The sequence below is a fragment of the Leiobunum rupestre genome, chromosome 9, assembly GCF_980474605.1.
Source record: "Leiobunum rupestre chromosome 9, qqLeiRupe1.1.hap1, whole genome shotgun sequence".
Taxonomy (NCBI): Eukaryota; Metazoa; Arthropoda; class Arachnida; order Opiliones; family Sclerosomatidae; genus Leiobunum; species Leiobunum rupestre.
This window is the reverse complement of record NC_143392.1, coordinates 16,499,076-16,523,496: the sequence shown is the minus strand read 5'-3', so window position 1 is coordinate 16,523,496 and position 24,421 is coordinate 16,499,076. Positions and strand designations below refer to the sequence as shown.

The 24,421-nt window shown below is 35.7% G+C and overlaps 2 protein-coding genes across 2 annotated transcripts in view; both read right to left on the bottom strand.

Annotated features, from left to right (window-relative positions):
• Positions 1–85: 85 nt before the first annotated feature.
• fabp (fatty acid binding protein) lies at positions 86–5,661 on the bottom strand. Its single transcript, XM_090159482.1, has 4 exons — positions 5,442–5,661; positions 708–880; positions 549–647; positions 86–469 (listed from the first exon to the last, which is right to left on the bottom strand). Exons 1-4 carry the CDS (start codon positions 5,509–5,511, stop codon positions 419–421), a joined length of 393 nt encoding a protein of 130 aa, XP_090015608.1. The 5' UTR covers positions 5,512–5,661; the 3' UTR covers positions 86–418.
• Positions 5,662–10,241: 4,580 nt separating this feature from the next.
• Positions 10,242–24,421, bottom strand: part of LOC149926692 (sodium-coupled monocarboxylate transporter 1-like) — a 33,886-nt gene continuing 19,706 nt past the window's right edge. Inside the window, exons 6-16 of the mRNA XM_090158057.1 lie at positions 21,595–21,749; positions 21,395–21,535; positions 21,196–21,325; positions 20,526–20,614; positions 20,332–20,444; positions 20,199–20,266; positions 19,326–19,412; positions 18,541–18,713; positions 18,380–18,480; positions 15,623–15,738; positions 10,242–10,582 (exon numbers count right to left, since the gene is read on the bottom strand). Coding sequence (XP_090014183.1) covers positions 10,421–10,582; positions 15,623–15,738; positions 18,380–18,480; positions 18,541–18,713; positions 19,326–19,412; positions 20,199–20,266; positions 20,332–20,444; positions 20,526–20,614; positions 21,196–21,325; positions 21,395–21,535; positions 21,595–21,749 — 1,335 coding nt within the window. The 3' untranslated portion in view covers positions 10,242–10,420. The remainder of the gene's footprint in view (positions 10,583–15,622; positions 15,739–18,379; positions 18,481–18,540; positions 18,714–19,325; positions 19,413–20,198; positions 20,267–20,331; positions 20,445–20,525; positions 20,615–21,195; positions 21,326–21,394; positions 21,536–21,594; positions 21,750–24,421) is intronic.

The window sequence follows — 24,421 nt, the reverse complement described above, 5'->3', positions numbered from 1 at the left end:
ATCACGAATAGTCTTTTTTTGATTTGTAGAATAAGCAGGCATTAACAATGTCAGTTATCAAGATTACTTAAATTAGTTTATAAAGACAGGTTTATAAATTTATTTATTTTTAGCTGTTATAAAAAAGTGTGATAGCAAATTGGAATTTCAATAGGTACAAAAATGTATTGGGATAGAAATTATTTTAAATTTTTTCTCCATATTAGATAATTGTTATACAGCTATGCGGAATGTGAAAATTTGGTGGAAATGTTGTTTCAACAACAGATTCTTTTTTATGGCACAAACCTATGACCGAAAAAAGCAATACAAACAAATTTGATGAAGATATTTATAAATGCAAAACAAAATTAGCTTTCTTTTAATAGGAACAAGGGGTATTTTTGAGGAATTGCTAGTTGAATGTTTCGCGAATTGATTAACAACGCTCATAGCGCCGAGTAGAAGTAACATCACCCACTGTACAAACCTAAAAAAAAAAAATTAAATAAGGATTATGATCAAATCTGAATTTTCACCATTATTATTGTATGGAGATACAAACTTACAACTTTAAGGGAAGCACCATCTAATTCTCTGACAATGGATACCTCCTTATCGCCAAATTGTTTCTGTACCAGTTTACCATCCTCCAAAGTCACTACACTCTGAAAATGTTATAATTGTTAGTTTGCGTAATTGTTTTAATAGTGTTACATTTAGTCTACCTTAACTTTGGCACCATCAAGACGATCTTCTTCAAACTCTTCTCCTAATTTGAATTTAATTTCAGTATTTTTTAGTGCAGTTTCAGTTTTGATGCTCCAATCATCCCCAGAGTTACTGATGTCAACAACGGGTTTCGAAGATGCACCAAGTTTCCTCATTACCATCCCAACTCCTAATATGGTGAAAAATTGCGTTTTTATTGATAGGATTGGTTGAAACAAAAATTGTGGGTTATACGATATAGTTTATTTAATATAATTTATAACAGCAAAAAGCACAATTTTATATTTTGTAAAAGGGGAAGGAAAGACATTTGGGGGGTACAAATTGGTATTTCATTAATTTGCCTCTGTAGGCCAAAGCTCGCAACGCTTGTCCAGCTTGTTAAAATGACGTAATAAGCTCTTTAGTGGGATGGCTAATGGAAGCCTAGTCGACAATAAGGCCAGGATACCTTACGATAAAGCCTATTTTATTTAAAGGGCTACAGGATCATTTGAAAAATTGCACCGAATTCGAGGTAAGCTCCTCCCTTTCCAGACCCCGTGATAACCAATACCAAAAGTGCTACTTTTGCCAATACTGATTTGGCATTTTACTAGACGTATTTAGTGAAAATTGATTTTAAATTAAATTTGATGGTTTTAAAATAAATCGCTTGGTTCGCTTGCCGTGACCTTTCCTAGTGGTTGCGACAAAATACTAAGAATAATCAAGAAGAAAAACGTCTTTGGCCAATCGAATTGAAGGTAGCATAAAGCAAAGATAATTTAAACTCATACCCTAGATTCGAATACTGAGCTTTCCCATTGACGGTTTTGTTACGAAGCGTTTACCCTTTTCCGGCACGTGACCTCAGAAAAATCGGGCTCCATCGGTTGCGGTAAGGCGCAAACCATGGAGCGAATTTTTTCTGAGCTCCAGCGGGAAGTGGGTAAACGCTATCGGCAACTCGCGAGTGAGTAATTTCGAATCTAGGGTACGAGTTTAAATTATCTTTGCATAAAGTCGTAAACCTTTCTGCAAAGTTAAGTGGCCTTATTGTTTCAATGTTACGCCACTGTCTTTAGCCGTTACAACTCTACTAATATCTTGAGAAACTTTAGATTTTGTAGTGGCGGAGATATAATAGTAAGAGATTTTTGTGGAACAATTTATTTAAATTGGCATTTTAAGAGGCGCAGTAGCGTAACAATAGTGGTGTACAGTAGTGTGCTTCACCAGAGCCCTTGTTCGAGTCGTTAAAATGTTTTGTATTATATTTGTATTTCATTTTATTAATCATATATCTGGTATTCTTAATCATATGTTTTGTTTTATTAGAAATTCTACGGCTAGTATTCTATAAAAAATACGCACATTCTACTTTTCCGCCATATAGTAATAGGTTCAAACACTGTTGTCCAAATAGTAGTGTCGTGTACCCTGCTTTACTACAAAAAGCGTGTACAAAAGACTGAGACCATCAGTTGTTATTTAAATTATATTTCATGTATATTTTATTTTGGGCCGGCCGGAACACTTACACCAGAGCATAATATTTAACGCTACGGCCCTGAAGGAGTACAAGTTACCCGTGCCAAGACTTTACTAATAAAGCTCAGTATTGTGACGATGGAGCAACTATTGAATTGGGAATAGTACCGCTAGAATTGCAGTTTCAATCTGCCTAGACTGCCTTCCGCCGCTCCGCGAAACCAATTTTTCAAAATTAGAACTCTATCATTTGTCGGTGGCGCCATCCGCTGTTAGCGGCGAGAACTATATCCTATACAATAAATTATTTAGTATTTAACTAATGTACTTTGAAAGTGATGGATGGCGCCACCTTATAATGATAGAGTTGACGGCTGAGTGTGCTGACTCGGAAATTCAGAATTTCTTTCGCGAAACCACAACTCCCGAACTATTCTCAATTCAATGGGAGCAACATTCTCACTATTTTGACGAGCCCCTAGACTCCAGTTGTCAATTTCAGAAATAACCAATGAGAGATAAAAGTTTTGTCAGATGTTACAAAACCAGCAATCACAGAATACCTTCGGAAAAAGCGCTCATTTTGGAATCTGAAAGACAGTTTCCTTCGCTCTCTTTTTAATTAACGTTAATTTATGTCTACCTTCACTGTAAAATAAAAATCTAAAATTATATGGTTTCATAAATAATTCCTCCTGACTTATTACCTACTTGTGTTTTTTAATTTAGTTCAATTGGCTTTTTATACTACCCATGTGGCTTCTCAAGCATAAATGTAGTTTTTTGAGACTTCCTAGCTAAGCCTTACGCGGCAGTAGAATTAATTTAATACATTTTAAATGATTATAAGAATAGATAAACTTGATTCGATTCCCCAAATCACGATAATATCATGCCTAAAAACGTTGATAATTTTAAAATGTGGGTCAAGAAGGTAATATTACTTGAAACCTTATTGTAGACTTTATTAAATCCTACTTTTATTTGGAGTATCACGCCATAAAGATAATATTTCTTCAGACACTGTCTAATTTGAAGTGTGGAGGTTATGGAGATGTTCCTATGTTATACAAACCATACCTGAGTGAAACCTTGTCACTTAAGCTGACAATTTGAAGTGGACTTAATCGTACGCTCTTATTACATCCGTTATCTAATTCAAGGGTATTGATAAAAAAGGCAAAACTTTGCGTCTGTTTGCAGAAATTGTAATTATGGTTCATTGCATGGGGAAATACATTAGTAATCTGTTTTTCCCCCTAAAATAATACTCTGCCTGCTAAACAAATATTAAAGCAAGTGTATTAAAAAATATATATATATTTTTAATTTTTTCTACAAAAATATAGACGATGAAATTTTAAGATTTAATTGTAAAATCTAGGGCAATTTTAAGATTTAATTGTAAAAACTAGTGCAATTTTTAATTGTAAAAAGTCGGGGAATTTTTAGAATTTGTAAAACTTCGGGTAATTTTAAGATTTAATTGTAAAAAGTCAGAAAAAGTTTATGAAGGTTTTAGTTGTAATTTTTTTATAGTTCTGCGAATATTATGAATATCTTTACCGTTCTCGTTGTATTTCCAATGTTATAAAAAACGATTATTTGCTGAAACATAACCTGTGTAGTCGTCTTTATAACAAAATATAAGTTAAATCAATTAAGTTTCTATAAATTTTATACGTAAAATAAAAATTTGTCTAATGTTTGGCTTAAAAAATTTCGAAAAAATCTATAAAATGGTTAGGGAAAAGTCAGGGATTTTATTCGAAAAAATAGTTGGATGTACGGAAAACCGCAGATACAAAGCTACAAACCCCTTCGAACGAAACGCGAATTTTTGGCCTACGTAAACATAATCGTTTACAAAGTAATTTTAATATTTTAGAGGCTACGAAGCGGAGAATGTTTTTTATTGATTCGAGGGAAAATGCCCAACATTTTCATAGGGCGTTAAAAAATTTGCAGATCCACGTGACTGTATTGAAGAAATGATTCCAAGGAAGTGAGACTGTGAGAGGGACGGGCCTGTCTACCCGCTCAATGGACCCGAAATTGTCAGTTCTTCCAAAGTGAGGACGATGGTAAAGTGTACACACTTCGGACCATTCCGCAGACTTTAAATGAACTGTCAGCGACCCGTGAATACGCTTTCAGCTAACTCCCACCCTCGCCGCCAGGGGAGGGAGGGCAACACCGTAAACCCGATAATAATGTCAGGATGAGTTGGTATCTCGCGATATAACCAACAAAAGAACAAACTCAAATTGTTACACCGTAAACGCCAAGTTAGGCGAACAACGCGTTATAAAAGTAACTCAACCGCTAAATTCTCAGACTTAGCAGATTGCCATTGTCAGCTGCGGCAAACGCTTACGTTTTTCCCCTTTTAACACCCCCCTTTTGGCGCATTCTTTTGTGTAAAGCTGCAAAATATTCTCGCCTCAATTCGGTTTAAATAACTGAACGAATCATAGCGAATTATAAAATGGGGAGAAAATGAAGAAACGTTAAATATAATTTATATTAATAATAATAAAAAAACATTTTGCTCTGAAGCGGCAGATAGGGAGGTTCAACGGCCGTTTTTTCAGCTTTTTTGTAACACTTTTCGCCTTAAATTTAAATGTACCCCGTACCCCCGTCCCTTTATGATATATATATATATATATAAATATATATATAGAGAGATACCACTCCTCGAAAAGCCCCTAAATTTAATTCGGCATGACTCCACGTGTTGGAACTGCTCCAGAAACCAAAAAATATTTAGCGACAGAGCCACTGAATAAGTTTCCATCAATTATAACAAATTAAAGCTCCCCCCCCCCCCTTCAACTGCCTTTATTCAGTTATAAAGAAGTGGGGGGGGGGTGCAACGCGATGTTGCAATTTAAAACCCCAATTCTCCAGCCTACCAGGACATTCTTTAAATAGTTTCAGGGGGTCAGAAGGAACGCGGGGGCTGGAGCGGTACAATACGCGGAAATAGCAGACTCTCCGGCCCCTGGAGAACCGTTATCGATTCTTTCGAACGTATGTTTTACAGGCAAGCGGCGCCAAGAACATTGTACAATGGACGCCTAGGAGCTACATTTATAGACTAACCACTAACCAATAAAATGCCTATTTACACGCTTAAGTATAGACCGATTTTACGATAAGGCTGTAAACCATCTTTAGGGATAGGCGTTTTATTTTCAAAAACCCGTTTTTTTGGGCATATTTGAGGGGAAAATAGTAAATATTGACCATACCCAAAGCTTTCATGAACTCTTCGAAGTTTTCGCTGTCCACCAATTTCCATCTTCCGGTGATTTCCGTCATTTTGCGTAGTGAAGGTTATTAATTGGTAACAATTCGAGAGATCTATTTGGCTATAGTCTCTTGTCGAGTGGATTGAACCGCTTCGCTGCGCTGATCCGGGAGCGTGTTCGGGGATGAGTGCAGAATGGAGAAAGGAGAACTAGCGGCTAAAAACCTCTCTCGCCTGTTATTTAAAGATAGCTCGCTACGCCATCTCTTGGAAGCCGGTGGAAATAGACTTCCCCACATTTAGAAGCGGGTTTATGGGTTAGCTTACTTGGAATGTCTGTAACGATTTAGTAAAGCTTAAGCGGTTATTTTGTTCAATGAAATAGTTTTCTGGGAAAATCCTATATCCTGACAACGTTATAGTACTTCACTACTAGAAATATATTGTTATGGAAATATTAAAGATAAATATATTTGTTTATTTGGAAAATGAAAGTCTTATTTAAAAGGACTTCGAAATGTATACTTTTGTTTTTAAATTTAAAAGTTTATTCTTCCAGTTTTATTGGTAAGAAAAAACCTTTTTTAATTGTAATTTCTCCAATTTCAAGAATTGTATTTGCAATTTTATTGTCAAGAAAAAACCTTTTTTAATTGGAATTCCTCCAATTGCAAGAATTGTATTCGCAATTTTATTGTCAAGAAAAAACCTTTTTTAATTTGAATTCCTCCAATTGCAAGAATTGTATTCGCAATGTTATCGTCAAGAAAAAACCGTTTTTAATTGGAATTCCTCCAATTGCAAGAATTGTATTCCCAATTTTATCGTCAAGAAAAAATCGTACGATTTTGCGCTTTAGAAATACCAAGTTAATGGTACGACTTGTTTCATTTTATTGACCATAGAATTGAGCAAAAGGATCCGAGGTTCAACAATCAACAGAGCGTTCTTTTAGACGCCGAAGTGGGGGGATGCTAAGAAGAAAAAAAACGTGTAAAAATTTTCAAGAGAGGAAGATGAAAAGTTTGACTGCGGTAGATGGTAGTCCTTGAATCCGAGTTACTCGCCGATTTATAATATTCAAAACAATAGCTCGATTGCTACTGTACTATAGCTCCCCTTTCGTCCGCGCGTATTGAATTTATTTTTCAATTTTTATTATTGTGTGAACGGGAATATAGAGCGATAAAGGCCCATCTACTATTACCAGAAGTAAATGAACCGAAGTTATGGAAATAGCACTCAGAATCGGATGGCGTTATCCTTATGAAAATGATTGGAAAATCGAGTCTAATAAAAGCTAATTTCTTTTGACGCGATAAATTGCACTTGGGAATTGTGGGAAATGGTTTCATGAAAACAAAAAAGTTTTTTTTTTCGGCCTAGGAGCGTGCAAAATTTCAAATTCGAGGTCAAAAAGTAACTTCATAAGGAAAACGCCTCCAACACGGGGAGTATAGCAGTCTGATAACTTCGGTTGATTTACTTTTGCTATTACCATACGTAATATAATCACCCATAAGTAGATCGTAAAAGCATTTTCTTTTATTGAACCTTATTCGCGGGAAATGACGTAAATGACGTCACTTCCAGCTCCCTGATGAAAAGCGAGTTATCAAAAATAGGAAACGGAAGTTAGTGGAGCGGATTTCGATAACGCCCATTGCAGTAGCGTAGCGAGGGGAAGGCAGGGGGGCGCCAAAAATTGCTTGGCGACCTTTTTGGCAACGAACAAAGTAGCATTTTAGTTATTATTGAAGCAAAAAAGGGGCAAACTTTCTCTACGACACTGGCCCATTGTTTAATAGTTAGTCGGTGCATCGCGGTCACGAGATTTTGCTTACCATGACAACCTTTTCAATAGAGTGCTAGCAGTTGATGCGTTTTTAAAAGTTAGTGACGTCACAGCCGTAGCTTCCGTAGCGGTTGTCATGAAAACTCGCGTTTTTTCTCAATAGACGTTTAACATTGGTGACGTCGTAGGGTTTCAAGCTGCTGGCACTCTATAAGATTGAATGAAGAATTTTCCATTATGTTCCGTGTGAAACCAGATTTTATTGATAGGGCTGTGCGAGTACTCGAACATCATCTAGTACTCGGCCTTTTTTTAGGTCAAGTTCGATTACTCGACCTCGAATAGGTAATTGAAGAATATACGTCGATTACCGAGTACCAAAAAATTGCATATTCGGGTACCCGATTACTCGAATAAGCTGCTCTTTAAACTCGTCAAGTATTTGTTTTTTTCTATCATCGTTGCTTCAAAGTTTAAAGAGGGGTTTTTACAACTTTTTGGGGGCAATAAACGGTACCTACAAAGTTGTGGAAACTTTAATTAAAGGAATATTTTTAAGCATTGAAAGTTACTTTATACTCCTTTTAAATATAATTTTATAATTTCTTGAATAAAACCAGCTCGTAATCAAGTACTCGATAACCCGACTCGTTAAAAATATTATTCGAGGTTTTTTTTAGTTACTCGACTCGAATAAGAGAAAGTTTCCCCTTAATCAAGTACTCGATTACTCGACTCGATTTCAATATTACTCGACTGGAATACTAGATTGAAAAAAATTGATACTCTATAACCGACTCGATTCGCCTAAAACCACTACTCGCACAGCAGCGCTACTCATTTAACTTTTTTTCTGTAGCAGCGTTGCCAGACGTACCATAATTATGGTACAATTCAATAATTCTAGCTAGGAATTTGGAACGTACCATAATTTCACCAGTGTGCCATGTGGTACGCCTTTTTGCAATCATTTTAACAGACCGTACCATATATTTACAATAATTCTGATAGGTCTTACCATATTGTCAATAGTTTTCGAACCCACTAACATTTTGCACTGATGTTCAGCCCAAAAAGGTTTAAATTAAATCTTGGAGTCGACAACGGCAATTTTTGGTGGTTTTATCTTTTAAATTAACTTTTAATTTTTAAATATTATCGAAACTAGCCTAAATAATGCCAGTGAAATAATTTTGCAAAGAATTCAATAATTTTTGAATTCGTATACCATAATTTCTTATTAACATCTGGCAACGCTGTTTTGTAGAAACGTTATACAGGGGCAAACTTACGAGCGATTATGTTACATATGATATTAGAGCAGCAAGTACGAGCGACGGAGTTCAAAGATTGAGGGGCACCGCGACAGCCTACAAAGATTCGTAACCGCGCATTTCGTTCAAAGGTTGGTGAGTGACTGAAGTCTTTGGATTAAACTAGCGAGTGGTAAGAGATTTTCACGTGGAACCTTGGAATGGTGGGTTCGGTACCCAGTACACGCTTACATTGATACGTATCTTGATAAAATGATTATCGGAAGGGGCTCAGCAGCTTTTGTTCGTTGGCAGACTCGCTTTCTACAATAACGACCACCACTCAATTCCTCCTTGTGTTACAAAAAAACCACACGTCTACATCCTTTATGAAGAGTATTATATTAAACCTTTTAACATCTTTTATACATTGAAAATGTTCAAAATTTTACGTTGATGAATTAACGGGGTACTTTTTATGGAAATTTAATTTTGAATTTTGAATTAAGTTTACTGTAACGTGTTTTTGTCACATACTTTACTATATTGATATGGGGTGTCAGTAATTGTTTTCAAGTGTGGAAAAACTTTTCTGATTACATAATTTAAGCGTTCTGTTTGGTAAGTTCATTGAACTCTTAAATGATATAACTTAAGTGTTATAATCATGAATTATTACAGTGATTTCACAGTAAAGTATTTAACTTCTGGAATTTTCGGCTTAAGAGTATTAAAATGATCTCATCATGAACTATCTTAGTGCCCTCAATTAATTATTAGTACAACGAACTCAATAAATTATTACTATAGTGCTGACTCATGAATTATTACTATAGTACTCACTCATCATGAATTATTACGACAGTACTCACTTTTCATGAATTATTACAGTGCACTCAATTATTAGTACAGCGAACTCACCATGAATTATTACTAGTGCTGACTCATCATGATTTATTACTACAGTACTCACTCATCATTAATTATTACTACAGTACTCACTCATCATGAATTATTATTACAGTACTGACTCATCCTGAATTATTACTACAATACTCACTCATGAATTATTACTACAGTACTAACTCATCATGAATTATTACTACAATACTCACTCATCATGAATTATTACAGTACACTCAATTAATAGTACAGCGAACTCATCATAAATTACTACAGTGCTGACTCATCATAAATTATTACTACAGTACTCACTCATCATAAATTATTACTTCCGTGCTGACTCATCATGAATTATTACTACAGTACTCACTCATCATGAATTATTACAGTGCACTCAATTAATAGTACAGCGAACTCATCATAAATTATTACTACAGTACTCACTCATCATGAATTATTACAGTGCACTCAATTAATAGTACAGCGAACTCATCATAAATTATTACTACCGTACTCACTCATCATGAATTATTAGTACAATACTAACTCATCATGAAGTATTAGTACAGTATTTACTCATCATTATAGTTACTAATACAGTACTCGCTTTTCATTAAATATTAGTATAGTACTCGCTTTTCATTCAATATTAGTACAATACTCACTCATAATTAATTATTAGTACCACCTGGGGCCCCTTGGTTTGAGTTTGCTCTAGCGTCATTGCGGGCCCACTTACCTTTTGACAAATTCCGGGTCCTCAGTCTCTTGGTTAATACGTCACTGACGTAAGTACCATTATTTCGATTTCTGTTCACTGAATTCTGCTTTTAAAATAATACGATAACATAACTTCAAAAAATCTTTATTGCATTTAATTCTGTGCGTGCTTTTTATAAAATAAAAAACATAAGTACATTTCCAACTATAAAATCTCTAAAATCCTTTTACAATAAAAACATTTTAATATAAAAAATATATAAATGAAAAAATTGAAACTAATACTATACAGGTAAAATTTAATTAATATCACAATCGAACGTTCGAATCTCCGTTACTTTGGCGCGCTCCGCTCTCATTGGTCGATGGAGGGATTTCCGTCACGCCATTGGTCGCCGCTTTCTTATCCCCATTTTCGACGAATGATAGGTTGACCACGCCCATTTTCGTCTCGTTAGCCTTGCTTTTATCCTGATTAATTGGAACAATTATCAAATTAATTTCTTATCGTTGCTTAGATGAAGATAAGGAGGCCAATTTTAGAATTAATCGCGTCTAGACGATTACGGAGGCCCCCTGGTGACAAAAATAATCGGGCCCCGCTTTCAATAACGCTTTTTGGCTAAGCCTACAAAAAATGGATATAGGCATTCTAGTATCTACAAATTATAGAGGCTGTGATGGTGAGTCATATCCTCGCAAGAACTTCCGGTTATTTGATATTTCTTGCTTCTGTACATAGCTGTCATTGTTTGAGCGATGTTTTTTATAGCGCAGTTAGCGTATACGAGTAAGTAGCGAATGGGCCAACGATTCGCGCAGTCTTTACCCATCGTCTCCTGTTGATTTCAATGTTAGATGACGTCGGACTACTATAGCGTGAAATACATAGTTTTTTTTATTTAAACTATTTGCCCAAAGCACGTGTTTTAACCTTTACATAAAACTGTAAACTTATACGCCTTTGGGTTCGTGACGTCACGAAATATCATGACGGAGGTTCGTGACGTAAAAATCACGTGTGGCTATAAATAATGACCTCTTTGCAGCTGTAACAATGTAGTCAGTTATTTTAACATTTGGCACTTTTTCATTAGTTCGAGATGGAAGCGACAATGCCTACCAGCTGATGACGCCTCCGATAGTAACTTGATCCTTTTTGATTGGGGTTGACATTTTTGTTGCTGGTATAAGTGAGGGCAGGGTTGAAAAGTGGTATTTAACAGATTGTAAATTATGTTATTGCATAAAATGCGAAAAGTGGTAAATAATGATAGATAATTTTAAATAATATATTTCCATGAATTTACAGTATTTAAAACTTAAACCTACATTTATGGAGATAAAACCTTTAAGATTTGGAACAGATTTGTAGAGTAATGAAAATAACGTTTAAGATCTTAAGTTGATATAATCTTCTTTTTTAATTATTTTATTAATTTCACATATTATTATACCACTATCTACCATAATTTACCACTATCTACCATAATTTACCATTATCTACCATAATTTTACCACCATCTACCATAATTTTACCACCATCTACCATAATTTTACCACCATCTACCATAATTTTACCACCATCTACCATAATTTTACCACCATCTACCATAATTTACCCCTATCTACCATAATTTACCCCTATCTACCATAATTTACCCCTATCTACCATAATTTACCCCTATCTACCATAATTTACCACTATCTACCATAATTTACCACTATTTAGTTTATTTACCATTGGTATGCGCAATATTCGAGTGGTATGCGCAATATTCGAGTGGTATGCGCAATATTCGAGTGGTATGCGCCATATTCGAGTGGTATGCGCCATATTCGAGTGGTATACGCCATATTCGAGTGGTATGCGCAATATTCGAGTGGTATGCGCAATATTCGAGTGGTATGCGCCATATTCGAGTGGTATGCGCCATATTCGAGTGGTATGCGCCATATTCGAGTGGTATGCGCCATATTCGAGTGGTATGCGCCATATTCGAGTGGTATGCGCAATATTCGAGTGGTATGCGCCATATTCGAGTGGTATGCGCCATATTCGAGTGGTATGCGCCATATTCGAGTGGTATGCGCAATATTCGAGTGGTATGCGCAATATTCGAAAAAAATGTGTTTTTGCCTTTTGAAACACCGAGTGCGGGCTATTCTAATTTGGTATTATTCTCGAGTAGTTTTTACCTAATCTCGGCTCGTTCGATAATTTCCAGAATCCAGAAGTGGCAGGGAGGTAATTTTCTCAGACCGTTTCAAAGTTTCAATCGAAGATAAGATGAAGCCTGACACTACGTCTATAAGTGATATGCCAAGAAGTGCTGCAGTATAGATTTGAATGATATTTCGTAATTTTCAGTATGAAAGGTGTAATTTATATTCACCTTGAAATTTAACTGATCTCTATAATCGTTCTACGCCAAAAAGTGCCGTTTATTTGCGTATCTCTCATGAAACTCAAATTCTACTCGAGTACCGTTGATTTACGCGTTAGTATAGACCAAAGATTAATCGCTACTACCAGGAAATTATATACGTACACACTTGGAATGTGTAAAGTACAGTTCAGACTATGCAATTTTATTGGTGTTAAAATAGTTAACACAATAGCACTGCTCACGCGAAGGCTCACGATTTGGTTTGCTCTAATGGGATTATTCGTAATTTTTAATATCGTCAGCGATGTCTCTTTGCTATATGAAATTTAGATGGGATGCACCGATATGGGTAGAGCCAATATATCGCTCGATATTATCAAAGTTACGTATCATAACAGTAGTGTATATGATAAAATCATTGTAAAAGACTGTTCAGTGCAATACCATATCATTTTATTCTAATTTTTAATGAAAACAGTTGTGCAAGAGCATATCCGAATATGTTTCTTTTCATTTTACATGATACATATTTTCTATCACAAATCGAATATCGTGGTTTTTTTATTTGTTACTCGTAACCCCCTGTCTAAAAAAAGGTCCGATCTAGCTTCTGAAGTCTGGCGTACGTGGTGCGGCCAATCAAATAAAATATTATCATTAGTTAGTTAATCGAGAATTTTCTTATTTTTAATGTGTTTCCTGAAAATATTTTTCTAATACAGGTATCGGCTAATATGGGTTTCGCTTAAGCCTATATTGGCCAAGACCGATATTAGAAAAATACGCCGATATATTGGCCGATATATCAGTTACCGATATATCGGTGCATCAATAGAAAACAGGTTTAGCCTGTCAAAATTATTTACGTCTGCTATTTCGATATTAACAATATTATATAGTAAGCGGACGACGGGTCAAATGTTTCAAAGTTCCCGCGTTAGTGACGTCAAGGAATAGCTTAAATTCATTGGTAAGACGTCACGTGTATTTTAAAAATCCATTGGCTGGTAACCGTCGCCACGACCATCTTTGATCACGCGCTGTTCGCGCTACAGCGGCCAACCCATTCGTTGAAGTTTCTATGTTAACCTACGAGCGAAAGATATCTGTATGAGTTGAGAGCCCCTAGCGGAATATTTTGTTAACAATTGTTTTTTATACAGACCAAAGGCAGGGAATTCAAACTTTATCATATTAAAATTGTATTATTGTCATTTTTACGCAATTTCCTTGGGCAAAACTTGTAAATATTAATAAATTAACCTGTATTATTACCATTTATTTTCAAAAGTTGACGATATATATGTGATATTTTAAATTAGCGTATAAGACGCGTTAATAACACCCGTTTTGCCTTATTTTCACGAACAAGGATTTTCCCGCTAGGTGAATTTTGGCGCTCCCAACTCACAGATATTTTATATTGGCTTCAATGCAAAACGGGTGTTAATAGCGCGTCTTATACGCTTAATTTAAAATATCAGATATATATCGGCAACTTTTGAAAATAAAATTGTAATAATTCGTGTTGATTTACTAATATTTAAAAGTTTTGTCCAAGGAAATTGCGTAAAAATGGCAATAATACAATTTTAATATGAATAGGTTTGAATTCTCCGCCTTTGGTTTGTATAAAAAAAAAACTATTCTAAACAAAATATTCCGCTAGGGGCGCTCAACTCACACAGATATCTTTAACTCGTAGTTTAAACTTCAACGAATGGGTTGGCCGCTATAGCGCGAACAGCGCGTGATCAAAGTTTGCCATGCCGTCGCTAAGAAGTCGCCGACACAGACAAAAGAGCGACGCAAATGGAATAATGGATGGATTTAAGTTATTTCACTTGAGTTATTTGATAAATTTACTGGCTTGCTTATAGCACTTCTTTTATAATTTAAAATGTTCTTTAGGCCAGCGGTTCCCAAAAGGTCACAGGGATTCCGAGAATTCGCAGCGCGGCCATCTTTGTTTGTGTCAAAAGTCTTTTAAGATAAGTAAAACAAATGAGTTGGGGTTCCACCAGAATTAGGTGGATAATTTAGTGTTCCATTGCAAAAAAAATTGGGAACCGCTGCTTTAGACATATATTTAGGTATATAGATGGTTAAAAAACCCAAGATTAAAACAAGTGGTGACTTCAAAGAAACACCTTTGGATGCTTTCCCGTATTACACCAAAAACCCCATAAATTTAATAAAAGTGTGTTTAAATGTATTTTGGTTAATTTATTTTTTTTTAATTATAATTATATAACTTACATTTAGCCCTAAGCCTCGGCCATATAACTCTCAATTTGTTAATTACGAGGGATTGCCAGTAGATAGGGTAATTATTCAATATTTATTTAGTCCCTGTACGTTAACTGTGGAAATATCAATTAATTAATTAATATACTACACTAGGTCGGTCTCACTGTCGACAGCGACGTCTCGTGATCCATCGAGGTACTATCATAGAGTTGAGATTAAACTACAACGGTGCCGGGACTAGTGGCGTAGTCGTGTAATTCCAAGCGTCTGGGAGGCAGAGTTTGTGGATGGCCGTATGAGGACGACCACCAATCCCCCAACGGGTGGTTGTCATACTTCCGTCACGGCCGTCCCGTCCCTATCTACAAGTAGCACCTTAACATGTATCTTACCCATGATTAATCGCAGTGGCGTAGCCCTGATTTTGTTTCGGGGGGGGGGGGGGACGCCGTGGAAAAAAAGTTAAAAAATAAAAATATTTGTACGTACGACCATACTTTTGGGGGGGGGTGCCCCCTTTTCCCCCTGGTTACGCCACTGATTAATCGCATAGCGATTAGTGAACTGAATTGTCTACTCTAAAAAATAAAAAAGATACCACGATACTAGCAAAATGTCTTGGCTGTAAACCACGCCCTTTTCCGAGGGAATTATTAGGTCCACTATAGTCATTCTTAAACATTCCAAGGGTAAACCAATATAATTTCCATCTATTACTAATACAATTCAACTATTTAAAGCGCAAAGTTCAAAGCCAAAATTTCAGCATTTTGCTTTTATGTAGCGAACGATTACTCCTTAGAGACACTTTCGCCATCTATGTTTAACATCAGTAACTAATAAAGGATAATAATGCGTAAAATGGGCTTACCGAGATAAGGTGTTGGAGCTCCAATTTTCTTAAAATAAATATCGGTAAACAGTTGTACAACTTCCTGGCGACTGGAGCGATCAACTTTGTCTCGTAATCTCCTGCCTTTGCTCTGCCTGAAGAGTCAAAACAATGGGCGTCATCATTATTTAAAGAACATCTGTTTCCGATTGAGCTTAAAGGGGTAACATTATAGTTTCCCGCTGCAACTTCGTAACGCTAATTAAGATACTAAATCAAACGACAGGTACTACGTTAGGAAGTTGCAGCAGAAGTAAATAGGGGGATAAAGACTAGATATTTTATCAAAACCTGTACTCCGCCGCGGTAAAAAGTAGTGCACTTCTATAGAGTGTTGTCGTCTGATACGATTTTGAAACTTTGTAACGTCACAGCTGTAGTGTTAATAGTGGCCGCCGTGACAGTTACCGTTTTTTATCAATAGGCAAATTACAATGGTGACGTCACAGGGTTTCAGACGACAACACTATTTGAGGCTTTTATATGGCATTATCGTCGCCGAGAGAGGGCCCGGGCCCCGGGAAAATGAAAGTTCTGGGCCCCAAGAGAACCGTTACTAATAACAGTAAGTATGACACTTTCTATAGTTGAAAAGCCAATTTTCTGATCGAACCTTTTTTTAACACAAACTCTTGACCAAATCCGACTTGAACTTACAACTGGCCGTTTTATTATCGTCCTTGGTGGTACTATCAAAAGTAAATATTGGGATAAAGTCTTATACTATCGCCTCAACGGTCGACCTGCGACATCTTATTTAAGAGGTTAAAAATTATTGGCTTTGGTGAAGCCTTCCCCTTCGCCATTTTTCAGGAACATTAAGTTTATGGATGTACTCCGCCGCGGTAAAAAATAGTTTGCTTTAAAATACGCGTATATTAAACTTTCGCTTGCGATAATTTGATAATTTTTTTCCAAATTAAAGTATATAAAGTAGATATATGATTGAACCTACAATACGACATGATATCGCACTAACCACAAATTTATGTCATGTGGAGTATATTACAAGAAAAAGAATATTTAAACGGATTTAAAACTTATAAAGGTATGAATTTTAAATGATATTAAAATTAGGCTTTTTTCGTGGTTTTTAATTAGTTGACATTTAATTCTATAGCCAGAAAACTTGAGAAAAGGAACATATTAATTGGTTTCATAAAAAATGACTAGTCAAGGGTTAAGTATTGAAGCATTGTTGAAGAATTATGAAGAAAACAAAACCGCGAGCGCGAAGTAAAATACTAGGCTAGCGTTTCTGAAACAGAAGCGGACGATTCGAGACGTCGAAAGCGACGACCGAAACAATGTGTCCCAAAATTCCCCGGAATGCACTACTTTTCGCGGGAAAATAAAGTGCTTTTCTATTGGTGGAAAAACCACTTGTTTGATAGCTCTTTAAAAAGGCTGTCAAGCATGGTGGAAGGTAAAATCTGAAGGCACTATTAGATTTTATCTCAATATTTACTTTTGGTACTATATTTCACCTTGGGCATATTTAGACACTAGGGGGCTCTGTGCTGAAATGTAACTAGATGGCTCTATAATAATAATTTTTTCTAAGTGTCATACTCTATTTTTATATTGCTTATGCTAGCATGTATTTACAATTTTTGCCTAGCTACTAATTCTTCCTATTGCTAAAATATATTACATTTTAAATAAAACTATTAAAATTACAATATCTAAATGTTTTACCCAGAAGTCTCGAAAAAAAACCCTTTTTTTGTTCTCAAATCTCACGATCATTTAAAAAAAAACCAAACGCGGTGGAAGCTTGGACAAATAAAGCACTGGACCCGATTACAGAATTTCCGCTTGGTTCTTGTAGAGGAACGTCGCTTGTAGCGCCATGGTAACAAATTTAGGCCTAAGTCATCATTTAAGGCTCATACGCACATGCTTTGTACATGGACCAAGAATCTAAGGGGACTCACTGTTCCCCATATTTTGAAACGGTAGGCGTGGCCTAAATCGGAAGGCTTACTGGGGTACACCAGCCGCTTTGAAGCGCCTCAAGAATTCTGTTCAACTATCACTACGAGAGGCTTAGTCGGGTACTAGGCGACAGTACGTGCGATAAAGTTATGTTAGTCTTAGTTCATTAAATTTTCAAGTTTATAAATGAAATGGATTCCAGTGAATTTGATAAAAAACACAGCCATACGCGTCTTACTGATTATTTTTTCTTAACATTACTGAAACTTTTAAAGAACCAATTTCAAAAATGAAAGGTCTAAAACTTACTAAGCCTAATCATTTAACCGACAACAACGGCGCCATTTTGTCAAAATTGAACGGGAACGCTCCTGCTTCTCTGCGAAACTACGCCGGAAATCGACTTCAATGACGCCAAGTTTGTTCACATTGAACTAAAATTAACCTGATTTTCCTATTCCCAGTATTCACTCGTGCTTTTTAAAGCCTGAACAGTGACTGCCCTTAGATTCTTGGTCCGTGTTTGTATTTGGGTGGAAACCTTTCGAGATTATCTCGGTAGGGGCGTTGGTGGGCGATGAAATTTGAAGTATGGATTTTCCTTTCGCACAAATTTAATCAACTGGGTCAATTCCAAATAAAAGGTTTGTACCCCTGAATTTCCTGATCTTTTATTATTTTATATAGTTCTTATTATTCGCATTGCTTTGTGTGTGTTTTTTATAATTAAATAAATAAATAAATATCTCCAACTTATACTTTTGGTTTCATTGAGTCTAGATTTGAAGTAAACATTACCTGTGATGAAACTGACGATAAGACCGATGACGCACGTTGCGACGCAACCGAAGGCGCTGTACCACATGTAAGACATGCGATAAAATTGAAAGATGTCCTCACTGTCAATTTAACAAAGTCAATTAGTAAAAGTTCTTTTAACAGATGTAAATATTAATTACTTTGGTGATATGATGGTACTGTTGTAGTACGATTTTCCAGTCGTATTTTGGTAAATGTCCAAACATCCCTCGACCGAGAATTCAGCCTTTGGGTTGTACGGCTTATTGATAAAAGCGCCAAATCCAAGCCATAAAGATAACGTTAATCCTCCCAAGAGACCGGTACCGGCACCCTTTGATTTTTAATACTTTTGTATAAGGAGTCGCAACGCGTTGAGGTCAGGGCACTAGACTATCTCTGCTGCGTAACGATTTGCAACCCGTTCGTCGCCAGCGTAGTCTGCTCCTGGTAGGGGGAACGGCAATGCATTACGTAGAGAGGATAATATCAAGCGCCATCTGACGACCGTTAGTTGATTTAATATAACTTTAACGCGTAAATTATGGTAGACTGAATTAAGTCTGTAAATTAGGATGCTAGCTAAATCAGCTAGCGACTTATTATATATATATATATATATATATATATATATATATATATATATATATATATATATATATATATATATATATATATATATATATATAATATCTGTTTAAATATTACGGTATTATTATAAATTCTTAAGAAGATAAAATAAATTACATTGGTACCATAAAATAATTTGTATTACATAATATCGTATATTTAGTTCGGGGTTGCAGAATAGATGGCGCAAAACAGCACAGTGAGAGTTTTCCCCTCCGTCCTGAATCTGACAAACGAGTCGCGCAGAAAAACTAGAGTCCGCTGACCTCTCGATAAAAAGATCCTGCTACGAATATATATATTTTTCGATACTTACGATACTGTTCCCCCAGGGAAAAAACATTCCGAATGAGAACAAGCCCAAAAGTGGACCTCCGATCATGCCGAATATACTTAAGGCGGCCTAAAAGACAATATCAAATAAATTAGTGTAAATCTGAATATACAGGGTGTTTCAAAAGGTTATGCAAAGATTTTAAGGGGTTGTAGGGGGTGAGTTGAGAAGTATGCCGGTTTTTCCCCCCATTTTCGTACGATGAGTTAAAAGAGCGCCAGAGAGCTTCAAAGTTTGGACTAGAGCCCCTGGAAGTTTGCTGCAACAAGCGCAAAACCAAGCAGCATAGAAATGCGAACATTAAGGTTTGGGTTCGTGTGATAGGTGAAAAAGGAACAAGCGCAAAACCAAGCAGCATAGAAATACGAACAAAAACGTTTGGGTTCTTGTGATAGGTGAAAAAGGACTTTGTAAACAATTCGAGGTAGCTAGCGTAAAAAAATAAACTAAAACAGTATTTAAAGTCCCTGCTGCTTGGTGGCATCTTCCCATTGCGCCGCATCACATTCGACCGAATTCCCATTAGACCGAATTCCGTCAATGTTTTTGATGAAATTAGCCCAAAGGCGGGTTTTGTATTTTTCTAATCGACCGACGCAATATTCACAATTGAGCGACCGCAAAAAAAATAGTTTTTCTTTCTACTCCTTTTGATTTTTGAGAAGTGCGGGTTTTTCGGTCGAATCCTAAATCCGCCAAAGTGCGGCTTTTTCGGTCGAATGGGATTCTGCGCAATGGAACAGATTCTGCTTGTTTTGGCGCTTGTTGCAACTCACCCCCCTACAAATCCTTCAAATTTTTGCATAACCTTTTGAAACACCCAGTATTTGACCTAAAGTCCTCAAGAATATATACCTGTAACACGTTTCCTAGTTGTTGGGCGACCAACACTAATATAATTGCAATGACTCCGTAAAAAACCGCTGAAATTTGCCATTCAATTATTAATAAATTATTATTAGGGAATTTAAATCAATAGAAAACGCACCTAATAACTTGGTGATTCGAGTAGCCCACAAGTCGCTGATATCACTCTTGAATTTTTTGACCCCGTCTTCGAAGGTCACCGCGGCCATGGAGTTGACTCCGGACGAAACGGTACTGCGTCGTCATAGTAATACAATTTAATATTAAAATTAATTAAATTAAATTAATTTAAATTAGGAAATTAAATGAAAATACCTTAAGGCCCCGCTGAAAATACCCGATACGAACAGTCCCGGAAGTCCAGGAAATTCTCCCAACGTTTCCATCACGAATAACGGAAATAACTTCGAAAATATAACAGCAATCGGTTATTAAGACGGTTTCATTAGACAGTTTCACAAATAGCATACAGAGAAACAAACATTTAGAGGGAAGTCCTTAGAGGTTCGATTTTAATTGCTCTTATTTATACTAGATGGCGCTAATTTAAATGATTTGGCGGGAAATGAATAATATTAAATAGACAAGTTAAAGCAGCCCTCGAAATGCGTAGGGAGATATTGTAGCTGAGTGTAGATTGTATACATTAAAGCTACGCCTACATTTCTGAAAGTTTCTACCTACACGTTATCTAGCGCTGGCTTACACTATTTAAAGCGATATTTTTTGTAATAAACAAATCAAAAGCTCAATTCTGAAAAATATTTTATTTTTAAATATTTTAAATAATATATTCTTTATAGAAAGATTAAGAAAACGACCAATCTTTCTATATTTTAATGCATAGGGTTAGTTTGACCATATTAATAATATATTATTTAGACTGGTGGTGCCATCTAGTAAACATTAACGTATTTAAAACAGGACCTCTTACGAACTTGCCACTTCGATGGTATCTTCTCCCAAGTCTATTGAGACATATTACTTGGTCAGACGCGACTACTTTCTTGGTCAAAATGGGGTCGCAGTCGTGATATTTGGCGTAGATGATCATGCCGGCTATACTAGTTAGTAAAATAATGGCTATCAAGCCTGGTAAATTAATCCAAATCGCCCTGTAATGGTCAAAAATGCGGTTATAAAATTGGCAAGTGCCTACACACGACGGACTTGTTTTTATTTACCTTCTTGCTTTGCTGATAGAGGGCAGAGTTAAATAACGCTGGACCATGGTCTGATTGACCCCGTAGATGGCCACCCAAGTGAAATAACCCCCGATGATTAGATTCCAAACGGTGTGGCGTGTTCTGGGGTCAGGGTCGAAGCTACATGGCAAAAGACAGAATTAGAAAATAAATCTTTTAGTGTTTTAATTAATTCGTACTTGAACAGCTCAATCCTATTATTTTGGTAGTTGATATTCCAAACCGCTTTCATTCCGCCAGCGTCGTTGGAGCCCTTGACCACCACGATTATAATTGAGGTGAACATCATGGTTATTTGAAACAAATCCGTCCATATTACAGCTTTGATTCCGCCCTGGTTCAAAAGCGAATTTCATTCATTTTAAAACATGAAGCTATACTCACAAGGGGAGAGTACCCGAGGTGTTTATTGCCGATTTTGTTCAAAATCGCTCGTAATGTAGACCTATATGAGCTATGAAATTTATCAAAAGGAGACGTTGCACTACCCATTCCTTTTGCCATGGCAACCGAACATGTTTTTGACCACTTAAAACATAAAAATCGACATTTAAAAAAGCATGGGATTTTCTCGGTTTATTTTTTTTTCAATCACGAAATGGGTAATTTGGACCACATTTAGGTAAATTTCATCAAGTATGGGTAAATTGGAAAATTATTGGGTAAAATAAGGAAATTTAGATTTTTTTGTTTTAAGGGGGAAGAATACAGTAAAAGCCTCTTTTTCGTTCAAGCTGAACGTTTCTGTTTTAACAATTACATAATTGAATTATATTTTTCTTATTAGGCTGAACCTTTCTTTAGTGCTTAAAATAATTTTGATAATTCTAATATTAATAGTTAACGAGGTATAAGGTCCTAACTAAAGGGTAATTTGGGTGCTTGCCCAACTTGTTTAGCTCCGGGGGTCCGAATAAAACGTAATAACTTAATTACTTTTAAATTTAAAATTGTAAAAATTATTTTAGTCACTAAATAAGAGGCTGTTCTACACTTAAATATTAATTTTATAAGTTAAAATACAAAATTAAAAGAGTTCAGCTTGAAATAGCGCGAAAGTAGACAATGGCCACTGTAGTCTTCCCCCTTAAGTGATAAAAAAACTTTTTTTTTGCAACGTCTCCTTTTGGATAATTTCATATCTCATATAGGTCTACATTACGCCAAACTTTCAACAAAATCGGCAATAAACACCTCGGGTACTCCCCTTGTCAGTTGCAGGTTAAGAAAGGCAAAATAACTAGTACATTTAGCGGAAAGATACTAGCACGAATTTCCGGTAAATCGTCGGCGGGAATTTCGAATTTCGCCTATTTTCTGTTGCATTACTGACGGTGTTATATTAATCCATTTTAGAAATGTCAATTGCGTAAATTTCAAAGTTATCAATAAATATTTTATGTTGATTATTATTTTTAAGCTTAGCGTATTTTTAGTCATCAAATCGCGCGTTTATGTACGTGGTAATCTCGGCATTACTCGTTCTATACTTACCCGGGACTCGCCAAACTGATTTTTTTTGGTATGTCTCACTTGTAGTACTAAAAATAAATTATTACAACTGTTTTTAAAACTTATCTATGTTAATTAATTATCATATCATCAAATTCAACCGTTAACAGGCCAAATTCGAGATTCCCGCCGATTTACCGGAAATTCGTGATAGTATCTTTCCGCCAAATGTACTAAATATTTTGCCTTTCTTAACCTGCAACTGATTACAAAAACCAAATCAAGAAATTTTAATACCACCAGAAGTATATATTATACGTTATAAGACAGAAGCAGACAGGTTAAGAAAGCGCTCGAGGTCGTGTATGGGAAATTTGTAAAAGTTTAGATGTAGCTTTATTGTGTATACAAGCTACACTCGGCTACAAGTTTTGGACGGAGTGGCTTCATTTATCTATTATTCAACTAGGCCATAAATATGAAACCATATGTTAATAACAATAAGTGTGACACTTCCTATTAATTGTTTTAATGTTAAATTGCTGACCGAACCTTTTATCGACACTGACATACTCGAACTGAGTGTTATCGTCCTTGGCAGTAGTATATTTAGGCATATTTAGACACTAGGGGGCTCTGTGCTGAGAACGAAACCTAGATTGCTCAAAATCTCTTAAAATCAATTCGGTGATAATTTTTTATAATAGAAATACTTATTGTGATTATGTTACTTAAGTTATGGTGAAAACAAAGTTTAATTCAATACAGAGCCTAAAAAAATATGCCGAAAAGCGAAATAAACTACCACCAAGGACGACAATATATTAATTTTTCATAATTGTCATACTTATTGTATTACGTTACTTATGCTATTGTAGAAATCATACTTCTCTCTGAGAAATAGACTGTAAACAACTGGTTCTACGAAATAAAGTTAGATGTCGCTACTGATCCAGCAACGATATAAATAATTTTTACAAATCGTTAGGTGTTTCCATAAAACAATAAAAATTAAGGTATAAAATATTTTTATCCACGTCACGGGCTTAATCTTTTAAATACTTTATTGGCACGCGCGTTTCGCACGCGGACTTCAAATTCCAAAATCTTTGTTGACTCAAGCGCGTGCTCTATCTTTAATAACTATAGCCAGTGACGTAGAAAAAACATTTACACGGGACCTCCCGTATTTTATTGAAACACCTATTTCAAAATCAGCTATCTCAAACAAAAAAATAAGATGTATGTCTGTTCTTATTAGTTTTGATTTAAAGCAAGTGTCGGCTCGATGTGAAGCAGCTCTTTTTTCAACAGATGTCGCTAGCATCGACATAAAAACAATATAGTTAAGCTACATTTTAAAAGGCGGGTACTTATAGGTACCCCTCGCGTTGATTGGCTCGTTCGTAAATTGATCAATAACATAAATTGCAGTAATTTTAAACAATATAGTTTATATGCGATATATAATTTAGGTTAAAGTCCACTAAAGAGAGTATAAGAGGTCTAAATATAATACTCTACAATGGCTTACTGACGACGGTATCATTTGGC